At 37.4% G+C, this 27,853-nt stretch overlaps 1 protein-coding gene across 3 annotated transcripts in view; it reads right to left on the reverse strand.

The window, feature by feature from the left end:
- Positions 1-27,853, reverse strand: part of Rigi (RNA sensor RIG-I) — a 62,971-nt gene that overhangs the window by 14,891 nt on the left and 20,227 nt on the right. For all 3 annotated transcript variants that reach the window (XM_071600684.1, XM_071600683.1, XM_027931022.2), the window contains exons 3-16: positions 26,994-27,175; positions 25,989-26,136; positions 24,736-24,858; positions 23,029-23,124; positions 22,206-22,359; positions 21,471-21,729; positions 19,042-19,204; positions 17,391-17,495; positions 13,909-14,066; positions 12,674-12,809; positions 10,144-10,292; positions 7,928-8,018; positions 3,395-3,562; positions 2,157-2,308 (exon numbers count right to left, since the gene is read on the reverse strand). In XM_071600684.1, coding sequence (XP_071456785.1) covers positions 2,157-2,308; positions 3,395-3,562; positions 7,928-8,018; positions 10,144-10,292; positions 12,674-12,809; positions 13,909-14,066; positions 17,391-17,495; positions 19,042-19,204; positions 21,471-21,729; positions 22,206-22,359; positions 23,029-23,124; positions 24,736-24,858; positions 25,989-26,136; positions 26,994-27,175 — 2,084 coding nt within the window. The remainder of the gene's footprint in view (positions 1-2,156; positions 2,309-3,394; positions 3,563-7,927; positions 8,019-10,143; positions 10,293-12,673; positions 12,810-13,908; positions 14,067-17,390; positions 17,496-19,041; positions 19,205-21,470; positions 21,730-22,205; positions 22,360-23,028; positions 23,125-24,735; positions 24,859-25,988; positions 26,137-26,993; positions 27,176-27,853) is intronic.

The raw sequence follows: 27,853 nt of genomic DNA on the forward strand, positions 1-27,853 counted from the left end.
TCAAAATACCCTTTATACCTTACTCTTCTACAATGAAACAGGACCAAATCCTGAAGTTTTCACCATGGAGATAAATTCTTGGGTACCTCTGGACTGCCCACATGTTAAGTTGCTGCACAGTAACCAGAGAATCCCACAGGAGCCAGAGTGCTATAGTGATGGCAGCCGTACACCACAGACCATGGACAATGCAGTGGGGGTGCCAGGAAAGAAAGTGTACAGACTCCCAGCAGATTGCCCAAAAGAGCTCCAGACTTTCTGTTCTCTCTGTTAAAGCTGAAATGCAGGACCACAGTGTTCGAATTCAACCTCAAGCCATCCTTAAATGCCACAAAAGGGAATCTCACCCCAAGAACCACAATTCCTTTTAATTTTAGGAATATAAGATTTTCCTACCTTGTTCTACTAAGCTTTGAAAGCAAAATCTTCCCCCTCTAAACAGAGCAACTAGGCTGGTCATCTATGACAGGACAGAATGGCATCAAGACTCCAGGTTCCCGGCTGCCTCGATCACCAGCTACCAGTGACTCCTGGCTCCACTCATTCTGGGATCCCTTTTGTTTTTTGTTTTTGTTTTTGTTTACTGGTACCAGGCATTGAAACCAGGGGTGCTTAACCACTAAGCTACATCCCCGGTGTTTTCCTTTTTTATGTGTGTTTTGTTTTGTTTGAGACAGGGTCTTATTAAGTTAGGGCCTCACTAATCCCTCTCATTCTTTACCATTTCTGCCTGTCTTAGATATTTCACTGGTTGTCTCCTCATCCCACACCTTGGCTTGGTGTGCCAGCTACCACAAAAAAAAAAAAAAGTCTACATCTGGTCCAGTCTCCACTTTTCTCAACAGACATGCTTCTGTCACGAGTATCTTATTAAGTGGATTGTAACTCAGTGAGAGATAAAAATTATGCCATGGTTATTAAAACTCAATAGGATTTTAAAACATTTATTGACTCAGTGAAACAAGAACCTGTCAGTAAAATTAAGAGTGAAAATGTAGAAAAGGTGGTTTTAGACATATTAGTCTCCAAACTTAAGAAAGAAATGTTTTTCAAATGAGTAAACATTGACATAAAGTTGTGGTTTTATCCAAAAATAATTGTTAATTTGTTTTAAATCATTGCTTCCAAATACTTTTTCTGACATAGAAATTGTGACCTTTTTGCAATTATGGACACTACAGAATTAGTATACTGAGTTGTAAGGTTCATCGTAATGAAGTTTAACTATGCCTCACACCTCTATTTGGTGACAACTCTCATTTTTTGAGCACATATTTTATACCAGGTACTGTGCTAAGTAACACATATTTCTCATTTAATTCTCATGGCTTCCCTAAGAGTTTAAAAAAAAAAAATTTCCCACCTTGACATGTAAGGAGATTGATTATTTAAGACAGGGTAGTTGCCTGAGGTCACAATGCAACTGGCAAAACTGAATTTGAAACACTGAGTATTTTCAAAAACTCTTCCCCAGTCCTGCAGTATTCAGTGCTTCTAAGGTTTCTGAGATGAAAATCTCTGCAAAGGGTCTAGAGAAAGTGTGGGTAAGCATGCCTGCATGGCTGTTTCTTGACTTCTCCAATCTGATTTCATGTTTCTGTGGTACAAAGGAAATTACAATAAAATGAGGGTTACTACCAAGAGGCTACTCTGAACAAGTGTGCCACTCTAAGGTATATGTTATTGTCCACAGCTACATGTAGGCATTCCAGCATCTGCCCAGTGACCTGTGAGCTCCTCTCAGAGGACTTTGGATGGCAGAGAGATTTCAGGAAGAAACAAAGGAGAGCTGTGTCATGCAGTGTCAGGATGTGGTCCTCAAGAACTGTCCACTTGAAAGAAAATATACCTCTGTTTGCCTTTTAGATCTAAAAACAGAACTTCAGTAATTTTAATCTCATTGACCCTAAAATATAACAGATTTAGCTGGGTATGTAGTTCCGTAGTGGAACACTTTCCCTAGCATGTACAAAGCCCCAGGTTAAACCCCAGCACCACAAACAAAACAGAACAAAATAAAACCCAGTAAATTTAATGTTCACTGTGGAACAAAAACAAACTTACTATTATAACACAAAATTCTGAACAATATGATAAAAGGTACAAACCCTGTTCATGTTGTCTGTTATTTATGGTCAGATGAAAATTTGACTTACTTTTTTTTCAAATTCCGTTTTATCCCATGTCTGAAGTTTTGAAATGGAGTCATTCATCATTTCTTCCTTATACATGTTTATATTTTCTTTTTCAATTACATCAGCATTACTAGTCAGAAGGTAGCATTTGCTACCTCTTGCTCTTCCTCTGCCTATTGGAAAATAAATATTTTATTTGGTGTTTTTGACTTAAAACTCATATATCATGAGAACACAAAAACAAAAGGACAGAGATATTCCTAAAATTTCAACTTTGGTTCACTGAATCCTGCTTTCACCTGCATGTTAAACACATGGATACACCAGGAGCCCACCTCAGGCTAGCTCTCTTAGGTCTCCAATGGCACAGTGTGATTGTATAGCCTTATTATCAGAAATGCCACTTTAAAGATAATTCAATATGAACCCTTCGTATGACTCTGAGCATGATTCTAAGATGATAATGAATAGGTCCTTCCTCAAGAGCCTTTTAGGCAATGACATGTTCACAATCACCAGAACAAAGATAGACATAGAGGGCTATGGGCATTCAAAGATCTTATTCTAGCTGGGAGACTTAGGGACAGGTAAGATGGATGCAGAGGAAGAAGTAAAAATAGTAGCAGTACACTAACGATACTTTCAACAGCAAATGATGAAGTCTGATTGGCTGAAATGGAGAATGAAAGAAGGGGAAGAATGGGAAATAGATTGGAAAGGTGAGTGGGTCCTGGATTTTGAAAACTTGAACATGAAGTGAAATGGGGAAACATTAGAGTTTCTGTACTGGCAGTGACACGCTCAGAGCTGTTTTTCAGGAAAATTAATGTGGTAGTCATAGAAATTGGAAAAAAAGGGAAAAGGAAGTAGGCTAGTTGGGAGATTCTCTAGTCCAGGTGGGACAGAACTCTGAAGAATCTCCTCTGGAGCACAGGGAGCCACCAGCCCAGTTAGAAAGATCTACACTGGCCAAGTCTCAAGCCAAGTTGGAATTATCCTTTCACAAATATGTCAGTGTTGGGCAAGTAAGCAGTATCATTATGAACAGAATCACTATAGGGTACAAATTAATGGGTACAACTGTATAAACACCCAATCCAGACCAAACAAAGTCACCATTTAGCCACATACCTGAGTCCCCTGTACCATCAATTGTATACTCAACCTCATTCGGTAGAGGAAATAGGCCAAAATGACAGACAAACACCAAACAAAATACAGTGGGAGCCATATAGGAACTGTATCACAGTTTCTCTCACCTCTGGTTTGGATCATTTTGATGACATTGCCCACGTACTCATACAGGATGACCAGATTGCACTGAGCAATGTCGATGCCTTCATCAGCAACTGAGGTGACAATCAGAATATTATCTTTATCTTCTCTGAATGCATCCAGTGCACATTTCTGTGCTGGGAGGGTCATGCCTGTATCAAGCAGACATTACACAACTCACCAAAGAGGAAACTTTCCACTTGAAAAACTAGCAACTACTTATGGAATACACATTATATGCAAGGTACTATAATAAGTGCTTTATATTCCTGATCTCCCAACAACCATAAGCATTAGGATCTATTCCTATGCCAGTTTTAGAGAGGAAATTTAGAGAGACCTTTAATAGCTGAGACTTTGCGACAACATTAACAGTTCAAATCCCAACTGCGGCATTTACTAGTTGTGTGACTTCAACAATATCATTCCAAAACAAATACCTTTTTGCAAAAATATCAACAACTAACAATAACAGCTTTACATGCAAACAGGAATTTACAGCTGACAAAACATTTTCATACTTTTGCACTCACTGGAACTTCACAAGGCCCTTTTAGATGAACAAGGAATTGTGACATGATTCCCCTTTACAGATGAAGGCCTTACAGTTCCAGAGGTATGGTAAACTGACAGGTTAGCAAGCAGTAGTTTCATTTCTTTAACTTATGTTTAATGCCCAAATAGAGTGCCTCCTGGAGTGTTCTTCACTCCCTGCCTTCTGTTGTCTGAGAATTATTCCTCTCACGCTCTGAGGAGTGAAACTCTGGGTAGCTGCAGTTGTATTATGTTTTTCAATCAAAGAGACAGCACTTGCTGTTCACCAATAGTCGTATTGTTTCTCCAGGAAAGAGAAAACACTATCTGTCTATCTGTTCTTCCTCTTGTTGGGCACACAGCTAAAATAGACTTCCTAGCTTCCCCTGCATTTGGAGTGCCTATGACTAATTCTCATTAATGACATACAGACAAAAGCAGTGTATTCCTTTTTCCAAAACTGACCCTAAAAATCATCCATACTCTTGCCATTTCTCCTCAATGGACTAAATAAGGTTATGGTAGAGGAAGTAGAGACACCCTGGGATGATAAATAGCAGCTACTGGGTTGAAATAAGCACTTCAATCATGTTGGGCCACATCCTCCCTCTTGGATTCTGAGATTGGGTTTTGGAGACAGGTAGTAAATTGGGAAGGTATGGGGAGTCTTAAATGAAGAAATGGAGAGAGCAAAAGAAAAAAGAATGTAAAGAAAAAAGAATGAAACAGACATACGGAATCAGGACTTCCCAGTCTCATTTGTAAATGTCTGTGAAGCCTAAGTGCACTTCCTATACAGACCTGAGCATCCTTGTAGCTGGCCCCCATTCTGCTCAGACTAGCTAAGTAGATTTCTATTAACTGGGGAGAAAGAAAGGACCTTGACTAAGATAGCCGCATCTTTCCATGATATCCTATAGCAGTATGATCTTGAAGGCTACATTTAAATTGTCTATATAGACTAAAGTTAGGATGTGGTAATTACCCAGTTCACGTGATCATGGCAACACCAAAAATGGTGAGAAAGAATATGCACACTTGAGTTCAAACTTTACGGGCCCCAAAGACTCATCGGCATTTAAGTTTTAGTGGAATCATCTTCAGATCTCCATTTAATGTTTCATTGAAAAGCCCCACCTCAAGCAAGCAGAGGAAAGTAATATTACCTCCTTTACCTAGCTGGCCATGGGATCCAGTTTGTACAAAGACCATTTTCCAAATTGATTAATTATTTGTAATTCCAAGTCATGAAAACTCAAGTGCAATCGGTTTTATTTGTAGAAATTCACTTAAATTTAATCCCTAATTATTTGATTTTACTTTTGGGTTTCTTTACTCAGATTACTGTTTGTTAAAGATATAAACATACTTTCTATTTCTTTTGAATCTGTGGATTCTCAGTAAAACTGAATCCAAACAAATGAAACAATACATGTGGACCACTCTGTGAGAAGTCTATACGTGAAGTCTATATGTGAGAAGCTAATATTGAATCTGTATTAAACACTTGCTATGTGCCAGGCATTTCTAAACCAGGAGTTGGCAACCGTTTTTTATGAAGGGCTTATTAGTAAATATTTTAGGCTTTGTGGACCATGCTGTCATAGCTGCTCGACACTGCCACTGCAGTGTGAAAGCAGCCACAGACAATACATAAATGAACATGACTGTGTTCCAACAAAACTTTTTATAGACACTTAATTTGAATTTCATATCTGCTTAATGTCATGAATAATCTTTTGATTTTTTTCCACCATTTAAAAATGTAAATCTTATTTTTAGCTCAGGAGTCATTCAAAATCAGGCAATAAGCTGTATTTTGCTATTCACATCAACCCTATGAGCTATAATGAATATTATTATTTTTCCATTTGGCAGATGAGGAAAATGAGGCATAGATTAAATAACCTGCTTCTTCACAAAATAGAAAATCAAAAGGCAATAGGAATGGGAATTTGTAAATATTCAGACTTAGCAAACTGAACTGACATTTATCTTCCTCCTGAAGTTTTGTTATAAAAGCTCACGATTTTTTTAGTTTAATAGTAACAAGAAGGGGCTGGGGATGTGGCTCAAGCGGTAGCGCGCTCGCCTGCCATGCGTGCGGCCCGGGTTCGATCCTCAGCACCACATACAAAGATGCGGCCCGGGTTCGATCCTCAGCACCACATACAAAGATGTTATGTCTGCCAATAACTAAAAAATAAATATTAAAAATTCTCTCTCTCTCTCTCTCTCTCTCCTCTCTCTTTAAAAAAAAAATAGTAACAAGAAGAAGATAGACCAGAAAAAAATATTTAGTCAAAATTATCTTCACCCATCTATCCAAATCATCTTAACCTATCTATCCATTCATCAAACATTTATTCAGTAATCATAGATCATGCTTTGTCAGATAGCAGCAAAATGGTTATAGGTTCCACTTTTATCCATAAGGAGCTCACATTTTGTAGGAGGATATAAATAGGAAGCTGTGATTCCATGAGGTGAGCAATGAAACAGGTAGAATGGATGCTGTGGAAATGTAGAAGAAGGGCGCCTCTGTTCATTTTCAGAGGATGGTGGCTGCTTGGGAGAAGAACAACGCCTGGCACAGAGGGAGTTCTAAAGTAAGAATATTTTTGGAGTGCCTACTCAGAAAACTCATGTTGGAATCATTTGCAGAGAACTTTGAATCCCAACCACACTAAGGTGATGCTGTACTTCACTTGATAAGTCACAGTTTCAAAATCTGAATCTACTTTTCATATTCCAAAAGTTTAGAAATTATATGTGGGGAAAGAATAAGAGCAACGACGGAGGACCAAGATGAGGGGATGATGAGAAGTTGCTTACTACAAACAATACTCAATAAGAAGAGCAGAGTGAGAGCCCATTATTGCGGGTGACGAAATAGTCTCTAGAGGGTGGGTAGCACCGCTGTGAAGAGGTCAGAATGAGAGCTGGCCATCTAGGACCTTCTCAGATGGTAACAGAGAAGCCTTTCATCCTTTGACCACCCTAGCTAGACTTCAGGATTGTCACCTTTGACTGTTTTTATACCATAATATATATAATATATATAAAAGCTATATGTCAACAGTTTAAATAATAATAATAATACAGAATATTTATATTTTCAGTTAATCTTAAATTTGTTGAATGAGAGTTTAACGAAAGGGATACATTCAACCAGTATTTGGAAAACAACTTTGGCTCTGTTGGTTGGACATATGAGAAGAAGCAACTGTCTACCAGCAAAGAGACAAGTGTTTGAGGTGTTTGTGCAGTGTGATGGCCTTCTAATTCACCAACTGGGTGAAACTGAACTACAGTTCCCAGTTACTCATCTAGGTGCTGCTGAGAAGGGATTTTGCAGATGTGATTAAAATCCACAATCAGTTGGATTTAACTTAAACTAAAAGGGAGTTCATTCTAGGTGGGCCTGACCTATTCAGGTGAACTTTTTAAAGGGAACAGGATGGGAAGCAATGAGCTCAGCCCTCTCTGAGCCCAGGGACTTCAAATAGTTCATGCTTGCAGGGTTTAAACCTGATTCTGATCTTCCCTTCCTGTCTGCCTGCCCTACAGATCTCAGACTTGCTTGCCAACCCAATTGTATAAGCCAATTCCTTCTGTGACATTTCTCATGGCTCTAAGTTTTCATTCTATTTTTTATTTTTTATAATCACCTACAGAGACAATGCAAATACTAATTTTAAAAAGCTACTATGTGACTGTATTTCAAAGTTGTAAAACATTTATTAAATCTTAAGAGTATTTTCTTGCAAAATACTCTAAGACAAACAACAACAAAGAAATCTCTAGGTTATGCATAGGTATATGTACACATAAAAATACACATACACATACCATATATATGTATAATGTCCTACTGGTTTTGCTTCTCTGAACCCTGATAGAAGCATTTAAAAAGAATTTATGTGTATTAGGTATTTTATATAGATAGTATACTAAATCTGATTTACTACATATATAAGTACCTGTATTCTGATTTGTTCTGCCACGACCAGTCAATACACCAGGTTTTAGAAAGTTGAGTGCAGCATTTTCTTTAATCCATTTCTTTAAAGCCTAAAAATGAAAAGTATCAGTTAGAAACTACTTGTAAACTCTCTTTATTAATTCAATATTGAAATATATATTTATATAAACAAAAAAGATTTATAGTATACAGATGGATATCAGACTGACAAACCTTGAAATCCATGCAATAATACAGACTAGTGGTATAGATTTTTGTGACCTATCTGGTTAAATTGCCAAGATATATCTTAAGCAAAAAAAGTAAAGTTCAAAATAGTGGGTACAGAGAATTAATAAGTGAGTTCAGCAAAACTGCAGGACACAAAAATCAATATACACAAATCAATTGTGCTTCTACATACTACAAATAATTGGAATTTGAAAAAAAATGTTAAAAGTACCGTTCATAATAATGTAACCAAAAGTAATACCTAGGTAAAAGTCTAACAAAATACACGCAGGGTCTCTATGTTGAAAATGACAAAACATTGGTAAAACAAATAAGAAAACACAGTGGTAGCCTCTAAGGTAGTGCTCAGTGACTTCCATCTCCTAAATTCAAATCCTCAACTTGAGAGTGAATTTCACTTAATAATTTACTTCTAAGAAGTACAGTAGACATGATGAGATACAAATTCAAAAAAGAATTTATAAAATGAATGTGGCTTCCAAATCAGGCCTTCTTTCTCTCAACCTCTCTTGGGTCACTCACTCTAGGGAAAGCCAGCTGCCGTGTTGTGAGGCAGCCTGGTGGAGAGACCTACATGAGTAAACTTGGAAGCACATCTTTTAAGCCTGTCAATAGCCATGATAAGGAAGCTCAGAAGCTGATCTTCCCCTCAAGATGACTGAAATCATGGCCAACACCTTGACTGCATTCTACAAGAGACCTTGAGCCAGAAATGCTGCTTTTTCCAGAATACTGATCCATGAGTATTAAGATAATAAATGTTTGTTGTTCCCTAACATTAATTTGGACTAATTTGTTACTTAATAACAATATTATGGTTCTGAACTAGAAGACTCAATATTGTTAAGATGCCATTTCTTCCCAAATTTTATCTATACAGTCAATGCAATTCCAAGTGAAATTCCAGCAAGAATTTGCTTAGATGTGGACAATCTAATTCTAAAATGTATATGGAAAGGCAAAAGATTATGGCTGAAACAACTTAGAAAAAAATTGGAAGACTTACACTATTCCATTTCAAGACATCATAAAGCTACTGTAATCAAGTTAGTTGTGGAATGAATGAATGGATGAATGGATAGATAAAGGAACAGAGAACAGAATCCAGAAATAGATCCAAACAAATACAGATAACTGATTTTTTGGTTTTAAAGAAGTTACAAAGGCAATTCAATAGAGAAAGGAGTCTCAACATACATTGCTGAACAATTGGATGTCCATATTCAAAAAGAAAAAGAAAGCATCTCAACCCATGCCTCGAACCACATACAAAAATTCAAAATGGATTATAGACCCAAATATAAAATGTAAAACTATAAAACTTCTAAATGATAACAAAGAAAATCTGGGGGACCTTAAATAAGCAAAGAATTCCTAGATATACCATAGGTAAAATCCAGAAAAGAAAAAATTGATAAACTAATCTTTGGCCTTTTCAATCTGCAAAAGCTATTGTTAAGAAAATTGGGTGGCAGGGGGTGGGGTGAGCGGAGGCATAAGCCAGATGAAAATATTTTCAAATCACATGTCTCACAGAGGACTTTTTGTGAGAACATTAAAAAGAACATTCAAAACCTCAATAAGATGATAAACAATCCAATTTTAAAATAGGCACCAAAAAAAACTGAACAGATACCCCAACAAAGTTAAAAAGCATATAAATGATGTTTAGCCATCTCAGTCACTAATGAAATGCAAATCAAAATTCTTGTGAGATACCATTACACATCCATAGAATGGCTAGAATTAAATTTTCTGTGTGGGTAGATAAAGTTCTTAATCCATAGGTATCAGGATTTATAATCTAGGGTGATGAAAATAGTAAGGTATTCATGTAAGAATAAACAAAGAGAAAACCAGAATAGAGATCCCAGAAACAAACTCACACACATATGGACACTTGACTGCTGAGCAGTGAGGAAAAGGCAGTCTTTTACATGGTACTAGGCCAATCTGTTATTCACAAGAAAAAGGAAGGCTTACATCCACAAGTGCTCTGGTTTTCACGAAAAGAATGGTTCTGGTCTCTGGATATAAGTGGTACTCCTCTTGTAAGATGAGGCAGAGGTCGTTGAGTTTAGGGTTCTCATTGCTGGGATCTCTGCAAACACTTTCTAATTCCTCCAGTTTTTCTGCAAATGGAGAACATTTTACAAATGGCTTCAAAATTCTTAAAATTTATAACACATCGTGACCTAAAAGTTCAGTTAATCTCTCAATCTTAGACCAAAATTTTCTAACAACTACCAATATAAGTTGGTACATTTTAGGAAGGTCATTTGGCAATATCCATTAAAACATAAAGCTCACACAACTTTTGATTCAATAATTCTATATCTAAGAATTTGAAATACCACTATATTCAGAAAATTATGGAAGATATCTCCAAGAATAGTCACAATACTTTCATTTAGAAAACAACCTAAATACCCAAAAGGTGGGAAACAGTTCAACAGATCATGATGGGCTATACATGTCAGTTGTTAAAATTAATAAGGGATTGGGCTGGGGCTGTTAGCTTAGTAGTAGAGAACTTGCCGGGCATATGTGAGGTACTGGGTTCGATCCTCAGCATCACATAAAATAAATAAACAAATAAAGATATTGTGGCCATCCACAATTTAAAAAATTTTAAAAAATTTATAAGGGATTAATACATACATAATGATTTCAAAGATATTTTAGATTAAAAAATCAAAATACAGCCAGGCATGGTGTTGCACGCCTATAATCCCAGTGGCTCGGGAGCCTGAGGCAGGAGGATCGAGAGTTCAAAGCCAGCCTCAGCAAAACAAGGCACTAAGCAACTCAGTGAGGCCCTGTCTCTAAATAAAATACAAAACAGGGCTGGGGATGTGGCTCAGTGGTCAGGTGCCCCTGAGTTCAATCACTGGTTCCAAAAAAACAAAATCAAAATACAAGAGAGTATATTCAGTACCATGCCATATATGTGTGTGTGTGTGTGTGTGTGTGTATACACATACATATATATGTATGAATGAAGCTGTGGTGTGCTAGAGCCAGATCATACCAGACTGATAGTCAATTGTTAAATTTTTGAGAATTGCATGAGCTAGTTTTAAATACAATGATTATTAAAATTTATATAATTGATATACATTTGCCACTCAATAACATATTAAAAATGAAGGTAATAAATAGCCCACACTCATTATCCCTTAATTATTTTATTGACTTTTACTATAAACTATGCTCTTAAATTATTTAAATCTATTGTATCTGTATGGTAGGGATACTACAGAATGGTGTGCTATGTTCATTTTTTTGGTCACTCATTTGATGACAACATGTTGGTGGCTTGAACTTGATGACAGTGGGAGTACTGATACCAGGAAAGTCAGGAAACACTGAAAATCAGTGTTTGATCTATTTTCTTGACAATCTAGACTTATGAAAGCAATGAGAAAATTATGCAGGTCAAACTTAGCTATTACATTGTAAAGAGTACACTGAACAAAAGGATATAATCTCCCAGGGTTTGAAAAACTATTGTCCAATTCAGAACAACAACAAAAAATTGCTCAGATCCTTGACAAACAAGTGAAGCTCCAATGTCTCTGTTGTTTCATTTCCATCTTATTCCCAACATTAATGAAAATATATACCAACATCCATGTCAGAAGTATATTCGTTTGTTAGCTACAACCATAAGTTGGTAATAAGTACCAGGATTCTACAAAACCACTAAAAGCCATTTATACAAGTCAACTGGCTATGTAGAATTTACAATCAAGGAGATTGTATTTATTATTTGTAAGTTGCATGCTATATAGCTTCTATATCAATAAAATTTATAACAAACTTATGTATAATATATGCACACATTCTTCCCAGAAAACTGTTAAATGTTTATCAGCACAGCACACCACTAGGTATACATATGTATAATAAATACTTCAGTACAGGACAAGGTAATTAACAACCATGATTACCTTTGGGAAAAGAAATTTGAAAGAAAGAGGAAGAAAATTTTTCACTCTATATGTTTCCATATTTTTGGTAACAATATGAGGGCAGTGGAATTAAGGGTCATTTTGATTTCCTCTTCATATAGAGGTATATATACATATAATCTTTAAAGATCATTAGAATACTTATTTGTATTCTTTAGACTTTTATAAAAATCACTGAAAGTTAAATAAAAAAAAAGTCATCAACTCTATGAGAATTATACTTTGCAAATTCTACTTTTTTCCTTCTTCCAAATAGGTAATGGTTTAAGCAACCGAATCTCTCCATAGGTATGAGATTTCACTGAAGCCAGTCCCCACTGTTTTGTTTTGGAGTGCTGGGGACTGAACTGTTGCCCTACACATGCTAGGCAAGCACTCTACCACTGAGCTACACCCCAGACGCATAATATCTTCTTAAACCCAGTACAACTGCCTGAGCACGACCAAACTTATGTATATTAAATACAACACCATGTCTGTATGTTACCACTCAGAATTACCAGACTCTGGTGGCTTCCTTCTCAGAAAACACCCCTCACCTTCAAACCTCCGAGTAAGATCTTGCTCAGTCTCATCAAATCCCGCTGTTCGGACATTGTTGAAGAAGTCTTTCAAGTAATTCAGAGCATCTTTCATTTGTGCATCCTCACTGATAATGAGGGAATCATTATATTTCTGTTTAAAATAAAAACTGATTTTCAATATATTTCCATCGTCTAACACATTTGCCCGGCTTAAATTCAATTAGCTGCCCTTAACAAGGAATTCGTTTTTAAGTCTATTTCAGTTGGGTTTTTTAGATGAATGTTCCCTGACGGTTCTATAATCAAAATTTGAGCCAAATACAGTTTTTAAAAATCTCAATTAGCTAGAAACATTAAGTAATTAGAAGCACTTTCAATTTTAAAATTCCATCTTGGCAAGAGGGGGCAGGTAGAGAAACTCATGAAAAATGCATATCATAAAAAGTAATAACAAAAGCATATCAACTTCTACACCTACATTATAATTCAAACATTCAACTTAATTTCTGAAGTTGAATTTCTAAATCATAAATACACCTTTCAGAATGACATTACTGACCACCTATACCAATTCAATTAAGATAATTAAAATTCTACAAACACATGCTAACTGAATGCATTTTAAAATATTTTCAGTGACATAATGAGTAAAGGTGATGATTATTACTGTTGTTCCTGGGTTAACCAGAGACCCTAGATTTCTGAGCACGGGACTTTATCAGAAGCAAGAAATCACAAGTTCAGGCAATGGGACTCACATAGGCTTTAAAGATGGCTACTACTGGTCACATATCAAGAAAATGTCCTCTTATCATCACCCAATTTTTCCCAACCGTGTCAAACATGGGACTGCTGAAATGATGGTCAAGTTTCAGTCCTGTTGCCTCCACTATTATCATTTCAGAAATAATGCCTCACCAGGGATTGAACCCAGAGGCACTTAACCACTGAGCACATCCCCTGCCATTTTTATATTTTATTTATAAAAGGGTTTCACTAAGTTACTTAGGGTTTTGCTAAGTTGCTGATGCTAATCTTGAACTTGCAATCTTCCTGCCTCAGCCTCCCAAGTCGCTGGGATTGCAGGCATGCACCACCATGTCTGGCTCCAAACTTTCCTTTCAAATCAAAGGTTCCTAAATGAGCTCTTGGGGAGAGGATGAGGTAAATGTTAATAGTCTCTCGGCTGCCACAGTGCGGCTCCCAGGGGGTGCTATGACTAAAATAGCCTTTCAAAAGAAGTAACATACCCGCAAGTATGAAGTATACAAAAATAGTGCTTTGCAAATCCTGCTCTCTTCCTCTTTGTCTGGCAGTCGAAACACCATGCCTGCTTTATGAACTCCAACAATACGTTGTTCATACTTCTGTGTTCCAAAGTCCCCATTTTGAGTTTGAAATAAGTTTCCTGGGGAGGAAAAAAAAGCTTTTCACTGTGCCATATGGTCAATCACTTAAGGTTCTAGCACGCCCCATGCTCTGATTTCCTTTCTTACTATCTTTAAACAGGGCATGCCTCCTGCAACAGTCTGAGCCTTAAGCAGTGTGTTTCTGTGTACAAATGGTTATTTACTGAGTCCTCAACTATGTACCAAGAATCACAGGGTCTTACTTTCATAATTTCACAAACTCATGAGGTAGAGATTACACTTTCTAGTTGTTTATAGGAAGTTCAGGAAAGCTAAGTAATTTACCAAAGTCCCACAGATAGAAAGAGTGGGGAGGGCCAGAATTCAAACCCAGAGTGTCTGATGCCCTAATTCTATTGGCTATGACAACTAAAGGATCACAGAGATACAACAATGGACTTGGGAGGTGGGAGGGGGACTTTGCCTTTAAAAATAAAGAAGCAGTGAGTAAAAATAACAGGTCTCAAGAGCTTCACCAGAGTGTGTATAAAAGCAGGAGATTCAGGACTCAACACAGTCTGCTCTGCTTTGCTGTGAACTTAGGCCATCTGATCTCCAGAGAGCAGTCAAACAGAACAGGAGGGCCAAACATAACAGGAACTCAAGAGATGCGTGTTACGGACGCTTCTGTATGCCTTCATCCCCTAAGCTAAGCCTCAACTCCTTGGTTCAAAAACAGAGTCTGCTATGGTCCAGGCTCTGTTTAGGGCTGAGGATAAAAAGATGAGGAAGGCAAAGCCTGGGCTGTTTTCAAATGGCTTGGTCTTGCAGATTGAGTTCCCTTTGCCTGAAACATATCAGTTCTCTGGGGCTCCTCCAGATGAGCACAGTACATTAAAATTCCCCTCGTCCATTCATTTTTAGAAAGAGGAACAAAGGAGACTGCCCTAACATGTAACATGCCTCTTTCCTAGCCCTAGTGGCAAACAAGGTGGCCAACAGAAACTAGATGAACCACCAAGTATTTACCGAATTGGATAGGTGTAAAAACAACTTAAGCAATTTGGAAATGACCAATTGAAAGGATACAAAGGAAAGGGTGAAGGCAATGTACCAGGGGTTAGAGGAATAAGAAAGTACAAAATCATGTGACTCCACCCCATCTCTCCCTCCCTCTGCCACTTCACCATGTCACCTTGCTCCCAGATGACCTTGAACTGCTCTCCCCACCTCTTCCCTTGTTTCCTCAATTCTTTCCCCACCCAGAAAATAGAGGGAGTTTACAAATTTTCAAGTGAGAAACCATGCTACCCAACTGCATAAACGCCTCTAATGGATTCCTGAAGCCAAACTCCTACTCTGCTGCTGTGGTTTAGATATGGCTAAGTGTCTATCAAAAGGCTCATGCATTTAAAGATCAGTCCCAGTGTGGCCATGTTAAGAGAAGGGGCCTAGGAGGAAGCACTGCCCTTAGAAGGGACTAAAGTAGTTCTTGTGAGAGGGTTGTTACAAAAGAAGAAGCCCCTCCCTGGCTCCACTCTGGCTTCCTGTCTGGAGATGGGATCTCATTCTCTCACATGTACTCCTGCACCAATGCCATCCACCATGAGACCTTCACCAGAGCCTGTGCCATTTTGTTTAGGCTTTTAGCCTCCAAAACAATGAGCTAAATAAGTTTCTTTTCTTTATCAGTTACCCAGTCACAGGTATTTCATTATAGTAAAAACAGGCTAGTGCCTCTACTCACAAAGGGTGAACAGGGTTCTCTGGTGTCTGGCCTTGGCCTACTTTTAATTTTCACCTCTAGCCACTCCACTTCCCTTCTTTCACTTTATAAGACTAATGGAATTCCCCATACTTTCTCTAGTCTGCTGACCTTTGCAGATTGAGTTCCCTTTGCCTGAAACATAGCTGATGATCAGCACCCAGCCAACCCAGAAGCTTCACTACATAATTTTGACTTTACCCTTAGATTGGAAATTTCATGAGGACAGAAGCTACACCTCAGGATTTCACGCTATATTCCCTAGCACGCTGCTTGGCACTGAGAGAATGAATGAACATGTTCAAGCAACTGCTAAATCCAAGTTGGAATTGTAAATATAAAGGGAAGCAGACTGTCCATGCACATTAGAGTTCAACAATTATTTCCTAGGCAAAAGGCTATATGAACATAAACTTGGTATGTCAAGAAGACTAACCAATGAATGGAACATGAAATGGAAGAGACAGTGAAGGTGGGAAAATTGCCATAAGGCTATTAGAATGGGTCCTAAGTTAAGCTTGGTAAGAAAAGGAAAGGTAAAAGCAAAAAGCTCCTAGAATTCATTGTGTTCCTTCTTCCTTCCTTGCCTGCTATCCTTCCAACCTCACTTGCTTCTCTCCTTGACATGATTGACTTCCTCAAGAATTTTCTCAGCCATTAGGTTCTCAGAAAGCCCTTCCCAGTCCAGGACACCGTGCTGCCCAGTGTGAGACTTCTCACCCCATGGCAACTATTTGCATCAGATTTCCATTATTTGACTCTTGAGTTCCCTGAGGGCAGGGTCTCTGTGTGTGTCTCTCTCTATTTCTCTCTCTTTTGTGGGACTTTATCTTTAATCTCAATATTTCCATTGCCTAGCCCAGTGCCTAGAACGATAAATATTTCATGAATGGAAAAATGAATAAAAAGTGGAAGGATAGAACTTGGTTACTCCATGAGGGAGTTTCAAATGAAATATATATCAAAGATTACCTCTAGTGGCTGGGGTTGTGGTTCAGTGGTAGAACATTTGCCTAGCATGTTTGAGGCACTGAGTTTGATTCCCAGCACCACATATAAATAAAGGTCCATTGACAACTAAAAAAAAATTTTTTTTAAACCACCTCTAGGTTTTAATCACCAGCAGGAGAATGGTGGTTTCATGTTATATAAATAGGAAAGTCAGTATGGAAAGCTAATTTGGAAGGTCAAGAAAGCTGATGAACTGATTTAAATGTATTTTTCAAGGTGTGCATGTCCAAACAATTTACATGACATTTAAAAAGAAAAACAGGCAAGAGAGAATAAAGGAGAACTTATTAGGCTCCTGAATAACCTATGATTAAGAAAGTCCATATCTGGGGCTGGGGATGTGGCTCAAGTGGTAGCGCGCTCTCCTGGCATGCGTAAGGCACTGGGTTCGATCCTCAGCACATATTAAAAAAAATAAAATAAAGATATTGTGTCCACCTAAAAATAAATAAATTAATTAAATTAAATTAAAATTTAAAAAAATATGGTGTTGACATTGTCTAAATGAAAGAGAAAGTAAAAAGCCACTAGTGAACGCTCTATGGCTATTCCAATGGAAGGGACACAATATATGAGACTTATCTCACTGAGAGTTAAGAGAACTCACCAAATTCTGCACAGATATTCCTTGCCAGACTCTCTATGTCCCTCATCAGCTGAGATACGATGAATTTAAATTTGTTGGTAGGCCGTGATTCCACTTTCCTGGAAACTAGAACCATCAAAGGCAAGTAAGTATTTTTAGGGAAGAACAAATCATAGTTCAAAGTGGGTATCTTCAAACCTTTTACTTCCTCTGGAAAATTACAGATCCCAAGTTCACTGGCAGATGATCTTAATCGTACAACAAATGCTCAAAAAACTTGGCTCTCTATTGCTCACCACACTGACTCTGACATTTGTTCTCCATGCTTTAGTTTCTCACTCAGCTGCCCTGTTACCTCTGACAAGCCAAAGCCCTCCTGTTCTGCAAGTGGTACACTCGAATCCTGTCTCTGTGCTTTGCTGTTCTCCTTTCCTACCCAGCCCCCAAGAGTGTCCACACATCGTTGTATTCTTTCAGCACAATCTTATTAATTGCCTATCATGTGCTATGTTCTGGTGATAGAGAGTTGAAAAGAACATACCCATGCTCCATAGAGGGCTGCATTCATAGGAGAGTTCTGTAACCTAAGTAGGGGCAAGGTACCATGGAGTACAGGGGAAGAATATCTAATGTTTTGGGGGGAGGCAGAGTTGTTGAATAACTATGGGAAGAAGAGAAAGGAGCAAGAGTAGTCATGGGGAAAGGACAGCATGGGCAAGAGCTCAAAGAGAGAAAGCTCATGGCACGTGTGGGAACCCAGAGGAATGCAACATGGTTGGGTTTATAGGATTTGGGAAGAGAGAAGGCTCAGAAGGCTGGAGGGATCAGATTACAAAGAAATTTATACGTGATGTTAAAACGTTGGGTACCTCCTCTCCATTCCTTACAGATTGTTCCCCATCAGGAACTTACCCGTGTCCCCCCCATCACATAAGTATTTGTTTTGCCTTAGACTCATACAGTCCTGTGCTGCTCAGAGAGCAAGGGTGTATCTCCTGAATCTCTCTTGCCCTTGCAGGATTAGTATAATAATAAAGTCAATAAACAACAAACATTTGCAAGTCAATCTTATTTTAAAGATAATATTCTGATCTTTTGAGGACAAAGAAGGTGAATTCAGGTAATTTCAACTACATTTATCAGATACATATTTTTTTTTTAGTTATAGACGGACACAATACTTTTATTTTTTTTTAATTTATTTTTATGTGGTGTTGAGGATGGAACACAGTGCCTCACACATGATAGGCAAGTGCTCTACCATTGAGCTACAATCCCAGCCCTCAGATATATATTTAAACGATGATGACCACACAGTACCTGGCTCAGGCATGGAGCACAGGGAAGGATTAGGCCCAGCCTTTGGCTTTCTACCTGCTTAGATTTTCTCATCATCTCCTTCACATTGCTAGGACCTTTATCTGGGTTTTATGGAGCCAAAGTAGAAATTTTTGCTCCTTATAGGCAACTTCTAATGTTCATCCATTGGGAGGGAAGACAACACAGGAAGAAAGACTGGAAATGTTATGTGACTGTTTCCCAGGTTTGGGGTTAAATATTTTCTCCTAAACAAATAAAGGGCCAAAGTTCAGTGTTCATGTAAATCACCCTGAACTAGGGGTAGCAGAGAGTGTTAAAAATTCCCAAGAGCTTGTTCTTGGATACCACTTACATTTCTGGGGCTTATAAACCACTTGCTCCAGTTCCTCCAAGTTGTCTCTGACTGTTGCTATCACTGTTGCATCAAGAGAAGCACACAGTTTGCAGATGTAAAGCATGGCTTCATCTGTGGTTTTGGCATCCCCAACACCAACTGAGGCAGTCAGCCCAACAACCTGTAAGACCATTCTAATGTTAGCTTTTTCCCCTAACATTCTCTATGAAATTACAAATAAAAAGGTCCCAATCGGCAAAGCATGAATAGAGTCGCAGCTCAGCTAAACACTAAGCAGCCTAGAAACTGAGACAGGGAAAACTTTCAGGGCAAGGATTTTCTTTTCTTTTGCCTTGTGTCCCCTATGATGTGGAGAACATCATACTGAAAAGGAAAAGGACTGAAATTGACACAAATCCATTCCAATCTCAGCCATGTCACAATAACTGTGTGTCCTTGGACAAGCACCTGCAGCTCTCTGCAAAGTTGGGAAATCATAGCTATTTATTTGCAGTGGTATCTGTGCAGATTTAGTAAGATACCTCCCTCCACCAGCTGTGCAATAATTATTGAATAACCATCTAACCAGCAAGAAATGTAATTAACATCAAAGTTATTCTAGAAGAATAGGCTATAAGAAAGGTGATTCATATGGAAAGATTCTAGTTTTGGTCTGTGAGCACCATACTAAATTTCTTTTAACCTGCACTCCCCAGATGGATAATTATTAGGGCTGTTGAACTTGACATATGTGCAGACTGGTATACCATAAATTCATAGTTTCCAACCACAGTTGAGTCCCCCATACAATCAAGGAATTTTTCAGTGTCTCTTTCAGTTCTCCCTCAGATTTCAAATTCTCTCCACTCTCCCCAGCTCCCGCTCCCTTTCATATATCAATGATACTCAGCAATGATCTACATATCTTATGTTCAAAAGAGAAGTTATACACCAGAGATTTCTTTTGCTTCCTAATCCATGTAATAACAACTCTCTGAATCGACCCTTCTCATATGACATCAAACATGTCATTCCTCTCCTCTCACACTAATGCATCCACTTGCCCACTAACCCCACACCCTCTGGTGTCTCCAGGCATCTTGCTCTACCAGTCACTGCTCCCCCTCTTTAATTCCACCTTGCCTACTGCTGTTCCCTACCTCACATTCTATACGCAAGTATCACTGAAGAATTTCAAGATTCTGGAGCACACCAGGTTCTTTCAGAACTCTGCCTCTGGACACACAGCACCCTCTTAATGAAAATCATCCAGCCATCTACCTGGCAAACTCCTATTAGTTTCTGCCTACGCCCTCACCCCCTGCCGTTTTTATTTTTTAACTGGGGATTGAACTAAGGAGCCCTTTATCACAGAGATACAACTTCAGTCCTTTTTGTTTTTTTTTATTTTGAGATGATCTTGCTAAGTTGCTGAAATATCCCAGAACTTGCAATTTTCCTGCCTCAGCCTCTAAGTCCTATTAACCCAACTTCTGTCAGGTCTTGCCTTACTTTTTTTAGCACACATAGGAGTACTTTCACTCCTGTTCTGGCTGTATTTTATACCTGTATCCACAACACACCATTATGATAAATTTTAACATAATTCTTACATATCTGTCTCCCCATGAAAACTCAGGTGTTTGAGGACAAGAATTATTTCTTTACATATTTACACCCCCAGTGCTGAGAACAGTGTAAGGCAAAGAGAGGTGCATGATGCATATAGTCAGCCTTCCATGTCCACAGGTGCAACTAACCCACAGGGATCAAAAATATTCGAAAAAAACTACATAAGAACTGAACATGTACAAACTTTTTTCCTTGTCATTATTCCCTAAACAATACAATATAACAACAACTTACATAGTATTTAAATTATATTAGGTATTATAAGTAATCTAAAGATGATTTAAAATATATATAAGGAGATATATGTAGGTTATATGCACAAACTATGCCATTTCCTGTAAGAGACTTGAGCATCCTTAGATTTTGGTATCTGGGAGGCAGAAGTCCTGAAACCAATCCCTTTTCAATACTAACGGACAACTAATTGTTAAGTGAATAAATAAATGAAGGAATCAAAATTCATCAATGAGTTGTACAATATGAACTTTGAATCTAAAAGGAACAACCTCAATTGTAGCCACAAGAGTAAGTAAATAGGCCTGGGTACAGTGGCACATACCTATAATACTAGTGACACTGAGGCTGAGTCAGGAGAATCACTGAGTTCAAAGCCAGCCTCAACAACTTAGCAAGGCCCTGAGCAACTCAGTGAGACTTTATCCCTAAATAAAATACAAAAAAGGGCTGGGGATGTTGCTCAGTGGTTAAGCACTCCTGAATTCAATTTCTGGTACCAAAAGAAAAACAAAAGTAAGTAAAGGAGGATTTAGGAAGATAATAGCTTTTCTGAGGAGTACATCTGATTTTGAAGATACCTGGGGCAGTGGGTCTGAAGATCCTCCAAGTTTCTGATCTAGATAATTGAACATGATCATATTGTATGGGTGGTGTTTATTGGTGTTGTGGCATTCATCAAATATCATCAAAGTAAAGACAGACAGTGATGGAATAGTTCCATTTTTGAGATTGTTCACAATAATCTGGGGTGTTAAAATGATGATGTCATTGTTCTTGATAGTCTGTTCTACTGGGACATTTTCAGTTGTTGCTCCAGAAATGCCTGCAACACTGTACCTGGGAAGAGACAGAAATCCTATATTACCATCCTGTGAATGAGGAAACACAAAGATGAAGCACTAGATCAGAAGAGCAACTGATGAAGTTCTCCCAGAATATATCCTGACACAGAGCAAGTGATTGACCAACGCAAACTCATTATAACTGATACAATATATTATTTTTTCAAGTCACTAAAAGAAAAAAAGAGTACTTAAAAGGGAACTGTCAAATAAATTATAAAATCATCAAAGAAATCAAATGTGCCATTTAAATGTCAAACTTATCAATTAAGTCATTTAATCACCCTGTAAGAGCAAATCAGATTAGAATTTCTGGCATATCTAACAAAAGCAATCTGAATTACATCTAGATTATATAAAAGCTGAATCTATTACAATTTTTTTTAAATTGTGGCTTTAAAAAAGCAAAACAGAAAACACATTCGTTGCATAAAGGTAGAAAAAAGAAGTTGGACTGACTGTTATACCTACCCAAGCCTTTCGAAATATCTCAAGAACACAGACTTCTGCTGCTCATACACAGGGACATGATTAGCAAAAAAAGCAACTTTCCCTTTTCGTCCTTGTGGAAAATTTTTAAGATGATGTTCACAAATAAGAAGTGAAACTAAGGTTTTCCCACAACCTTTTAATAAACAAGGAAAAAGAAAACATGTAACATGGTATTAGATAGTGCTATGGAAAAGTATTTCTTTTGGCTCTCCTAACACCAGTGGGCAGGTAAGTAAACTGATCATTTAGAGGGATGAACGACTGCAGAATTTAAGCTATAACTAAAAAATAATCAAGCTACTTCCCAAGTTACCTGCACTTGAATAACCAGGATCAAAAGCGTACTAAAAGAGGGCATTTTTCTTTCATTGTTCAAATTCTTTTTCTTTCATTGTTCAATTTCATTGTTCAAATTCCTTAAAATATGTGAGACTACATTAATAGGATAGTTTTCTCAAAGGCAAATGGAACATGGAAAAAACTGAATCTTCCCCATTGTCAGTATTCAATAAAAGGGGGAAAAAAGAAGGGGAGGGTGGGAAGGGGTTATAAGGGCAGGAAAAATGGTGGAAGGAGATGTAGATCACCACCCTAGGTACATGTATGATTGCACAAATAGTGCATCTCTACACCGGGTACAACCAGAGAATTGAAATGTTGCGCTCCATTTGTGTACAATGAATTGAAATGCATTTTGCTATCATGTACAACTAAGTAGAACAAATTAAAAATAAATAAATAAACTTATTTTTTTTAAGGGGGAAAGGGAGCAGAGAGGTATAAGTAATAGCGATTGGCTTACCAGTAGGAGCACATATTATTGTATTTTTTCCTTCCTTAGCAGGCAAAGCAAGCTCTAGTTGGTAATTTCTTGGTTTCAAGTTAGTTCGAGACATTTCTATGATACAAAAGGAAAAAAAATTACCAAATGGTTACCACTCTAAGGAATCATGGCAATAGCTGTAGTCAAATGGACATGAATCTGACTCTAGCAAGAAAGGCGTTGGTTGAGTATCCTGTCTCAATCTCCTTAGAATCGTGTCTCATTAACCATTCTAGCTTTCTCCAATCATTTGAAGTGCAGAATTTTCTCTCAATGCCAAAGTATCAATGGCAAGAAGGGGGAAAATACTGGAATGAATTCTTTCTTAAACAATACAGAATCCCGATAAAGAGAATGCAAAGCAAGAATGGCCTAATTCAGGGCAAGACAGACGACTACCAGTTATAGGCAACACTATGTGGAACAAGACAAAAATGCCCTCCAAGATGGTTAAAGGAAAACAAACTTAATACAGATTCTCAAAACAATTTCTTCTTGGGGAATAACCATGCTTTGTGATTTTTCAGACTCTCAAATGATATTTTCTCTCAACTCAACCAGAAGTTTTAAAAAATACTCAGAGATTTTATCTCAATACCAGGTAAGAATATGACATGTTAAGAGCAAGAAAAGTCTTTGGTCTAAAGAGTCTAATTTACCCAATTTTTTAAAAAGGGAGAATTTCTAAAAGGTTAAGAGAATTAACTTCACTTAAATGACACATCAGGATCTTTACACGTCAGAAATATTCAAATCAACTTATGGTTATCCATTTTATATCAGAGTGACAAGAAACTGGTATCATTCAGTCGCAGAAGTAACACGCAAATTTTCTTTTCATGTTATCCTAAAATTTGCATTTTTTTTCTTCAAACACTACTTATTATTAATCCTAATTCCGTTCCTTATATCCTTTTATAAATATCATTTTGTTCTGGCATATTATGTAACCTTCTGGTCTCTTCATAAAATGGTCATGAAAATATATTTCAAGAAACATAAGGGGGACTGGGGTAGTGGCTTAGTGGTAGAGCACTTATCTAGCAGGTGTGATGCACGGGGTTCGATTCTCAGCATCCCATACAAATAAATAAATACAGGTCCATAGAAAACAACAACAACAAAAAAAATATAAGGGGGCCTTATAGGACCATTAATAAGTACTTATACATTGCCTGATGTTTGAGAACAAGGAGCCCTCTGGGAGAACACAATCCCTCCATGCACTGGCAAATACTACAGGCTGGTTCTCAGTTAGGTACATTTGTGCAGTGCACATAGCTGACATGGCAGCCCTGGGATCTTAAAAGGAATTGAACAAGTGGCTAACAAACACAAGTATTTTTTCAGAAAGTAAGGCCGCTGTTGGATTTGGACACTGAGGTTCTGAGAGGACTCTGTTTGCCTTTTCAATGTAGCCATAATTCAATGTAGCCACAATAATTTCTTGGTGATAAAACAAGAATGAAGAAAAAAAAGATAAGCTAAAAGCAGAAGAAGCAATCACAGAAAATCAAATGACAATTCTAACCATAAAGTATCTATTTTTAACTTAAATTATCTTTTCTTTCTTAACCTTCCTTAAAAAAAAAAATCACAAGGCTGTGACTTCTGGCAGTGCAAAATATATCCCCCCACAAATACCTGAAGAACCCCATTATGAAAAAGAACAAGCAATGCCGGTACCTGAGGGTGCCTGGGAATTCTGACTAAGATTCTGGTATTCTGGATCTTCCTGGAAGAAAATGTGTATTTCAGAAGTTTCCATTTCATCATCCTCCAGATCTTTATTTTCAATATCTTTTTCACCTGTGTGAATAGACAAAGGAAGAATTTAGAACCTTAACGTAATCTGATTATAGTTTTGATAAAATTTTAAACTTCCATTAATTTCCCACAACCACATCCCTTCACTTCTCAAAACAATTAAGAGAATCATCTTGAGTGTGAAGTCTCCATTTGATGTTTGAACTCCAAAGTCATTTAGAACTAATTATTGTAGGGCTGGGGATATAGCTCAGTTGGTAGAATGCTTGACTGACATGCACAAGGGCCTGGGTTCAATCCCCTGCACCACACAAAAAACTTTTTTTTCAAAGAACTAATTATTCAAGGTATAAAACATGGAACCAGTAACTCTGGAAGCTTGTTAGAAATGCAAATCTTAAGCCCCTACTGAATTAGAATCTGCATTTTAAAAAGGCTTCCAAGGAATTCATATGTACACTAAAGAAGAGAAGCTTCTTCTTAGCAGACATTCATGTCTCCCATCTCTGACTAATTCCTGACCCAAAAAAGTAGATGTGTATTTATATAGATTCCCGAACAACTTTTAATCAATAGAAGTCTAGCTGAAACCAAGACTAGCCACTCAGATGTTTACCAAACTCAGCCTGTAAGGCAAGGCTCGGAGATGTCAGTCTCAAGAAGCCAAATGATGGCACAGACAATCGCAGCAGATTCTTTCTTCATTCACACGTTTTGTTCACTTCCAGATGGCTGCCAGGTGAGAGAACCAGGCAGTGTCTATCATGATTCTACTCTAAAAATAAGTAAGTCCTGGAGTTTGAACCTTCAACTCAAGAGTACACAAGCTATTTCTCTGATAACCTAAATCGGAAGCTCAGAACCTGCCTGCACCAAATTCTTTGGACCTGATGGGCTAATTCTGGATGACAGCAGTTTGTTCTGTTCCATGTTGAGGAGTTACATACAAACAAACCAGATCCATAGGCAAGTAGCTACCTCCCTCCCAGAACTCAGCATCATGCTGGCCTCTTAGTAGAGATATAGCCTTAGGTATCTGAAGGGAAAAGTGTCTGTGAGAATAAGTCAAAACAGGTGGCAATAAGGGAAGTCCCAAGTTGAGTCGCGAGGGGGCACAGTACGTTTCTGAACCTTCCCTCTTCCCTTTCCAAGTTGTTCTTGGCACGCCCTACCTTTCTCTACCAGCCACATTTCACTGAGGTTGTTCTGTTCCTTCTCCAAAGCAAGTTTCAAAACCTTGGGCCAGTTCTCCTTGTCTGATTTCAGAAGGCATTCGATCAGTTTCTCTGAACCTGCTATCATCCCCCTGTTGTAACAAATCTAAGCAAGGAAAATACAGTTTATTGATTATTTCAAAAATGTTTTCCATTTATGAGTTTTCAAGTATTATCTGATTTAAAAATCATTGCAAATTGAGGACCTATGGGTGTTCGTTATTGCCATTTTTACTCCATTCAGTACTATCACTTAAGATATTCTTTCCTTCATTCTTGTCCTTTAAACATGATATCATCATTTCAAACCAAGATTTCCCATCTCCTCTGAGATAGATTGGCATAAATAGATATTAGGAAGATCATAATATTAACAAGTGGTTTTCTTCAGGGTAGAGGGATTTACATGACTTTATTGTTAATCATAGTAACTAAAATTTATTGCACATACACTATGTGTCAGGCTTCTATCAACACTTTACATATACTATCTCATTTAACCCTTATAAAAATACCATATTATTTAGGTACTATAATTGTTCCCACTTTATGCATGAAGACACAGATGTTTACAGAAGCTAAATAAATTGCCCAGGATCACACTGCTAGTATACAGTTACGCTAGAAATTTAATAAAATTTATTTATGTCCAGAGCCTAAATTCTTAACTCCTAGTCTATAGCCTTTTTCATTTGCTGAACAGTTCAGTTTTATTTAAATTTGCATTAAACATTATTCAGAAAAGTAATGAGGTAATTTTAACTGAAAATAGGTCAAACTTTAAAACTTTGACATAAAAATTACTCAATTCACATTAAAAGTACTATTCTAGGAAATAATATCTTAGACATGAGGATTTTTTTTTAGTTTCAATTATCTTTCTTAGGTTTAAAATAGTATAGAAAACAAAAGATACATCCCATATTCTATTTCCTCCAAATCTAGTATTTTATGTTAACTTACCTGTCTAATTTCTTCACATTCCTGACTAATTAAACATTCAGCTAGTTCAGGAAGGATTTCTAAAGGAACAATTCTGTTTTTAAATTCTGGTTGCAAACGTCTTAAAAGTGTTCTGTACACTTCTAACTTTTCAATTTTGTTGAAATCCCAATTTTCAATGGCTTCATAAAGTCCAGAATAACCTGAAAAGAAAGAAAATGAGGACTTTTATGAGATTAACAAGAAATACTTTGATGTTAATATCCTATAATCACGTTTAAATGTAAAGTGACAGAACTCAAAAACACCTGTAAATTACCTGTCATTAATGATTTTTCAAAAATAAAATAATATGCATCTTAGCTCCCCAATAAGGTTAGGATTTCCAACAATGTTTATTATCTTTTAGGAGAAAATAGTAAAGTAAGGACAAACATGAAGTCTTATATTTGGCCTTAGTATAAAATCTTCCAAAATGCTCCATGAATTCCACCTACAACTCCTGATTTGCCTTTAAATAAATCAAATTCTCATGTCTATCTTCTCGGTAGAAAGTAGTAAAGAAGGCAAAAAGAAACATAAATCTTAATTCCTGCATCCCCAGCCCTTTCTGAGACAAACTTGCTTAGGGCTTTGCTGATTTGCTGAGGCTAGCCTTGAACTTGTGATACTCCTGCCTCAGCCTCCCAAGTTGGTGAGGACTACAGGCATGCAACACTGCATCCAGCTCCTTCTTTTTAAGAGTTGAATAATATTCCATGTATAAACATATCATTTTTGGGGTATGGGATCAAACTTAGGCCCTCAGCACATGTTAAGCAAAGTGCTCTACCACTGAGCTACATCCCTGACCCAATTCCACATTACGTTTATCTGTTCAT

This window comes from Marmota flaviventris, chromosome 13 (assembly GCF_047511675.1).
Source record: "Marmota flaviventris isolate mMarFla1 chromosome 13, mMarFla1.hap1, whole genome shotgun sequence".
Taxonomy (NCBI): domain Eukaryota; kingdom Metazoa; phylum Chordata; class Mammalia; order Rodentia; family Sciuridae; genus Marmota; species Marmota flaviventris.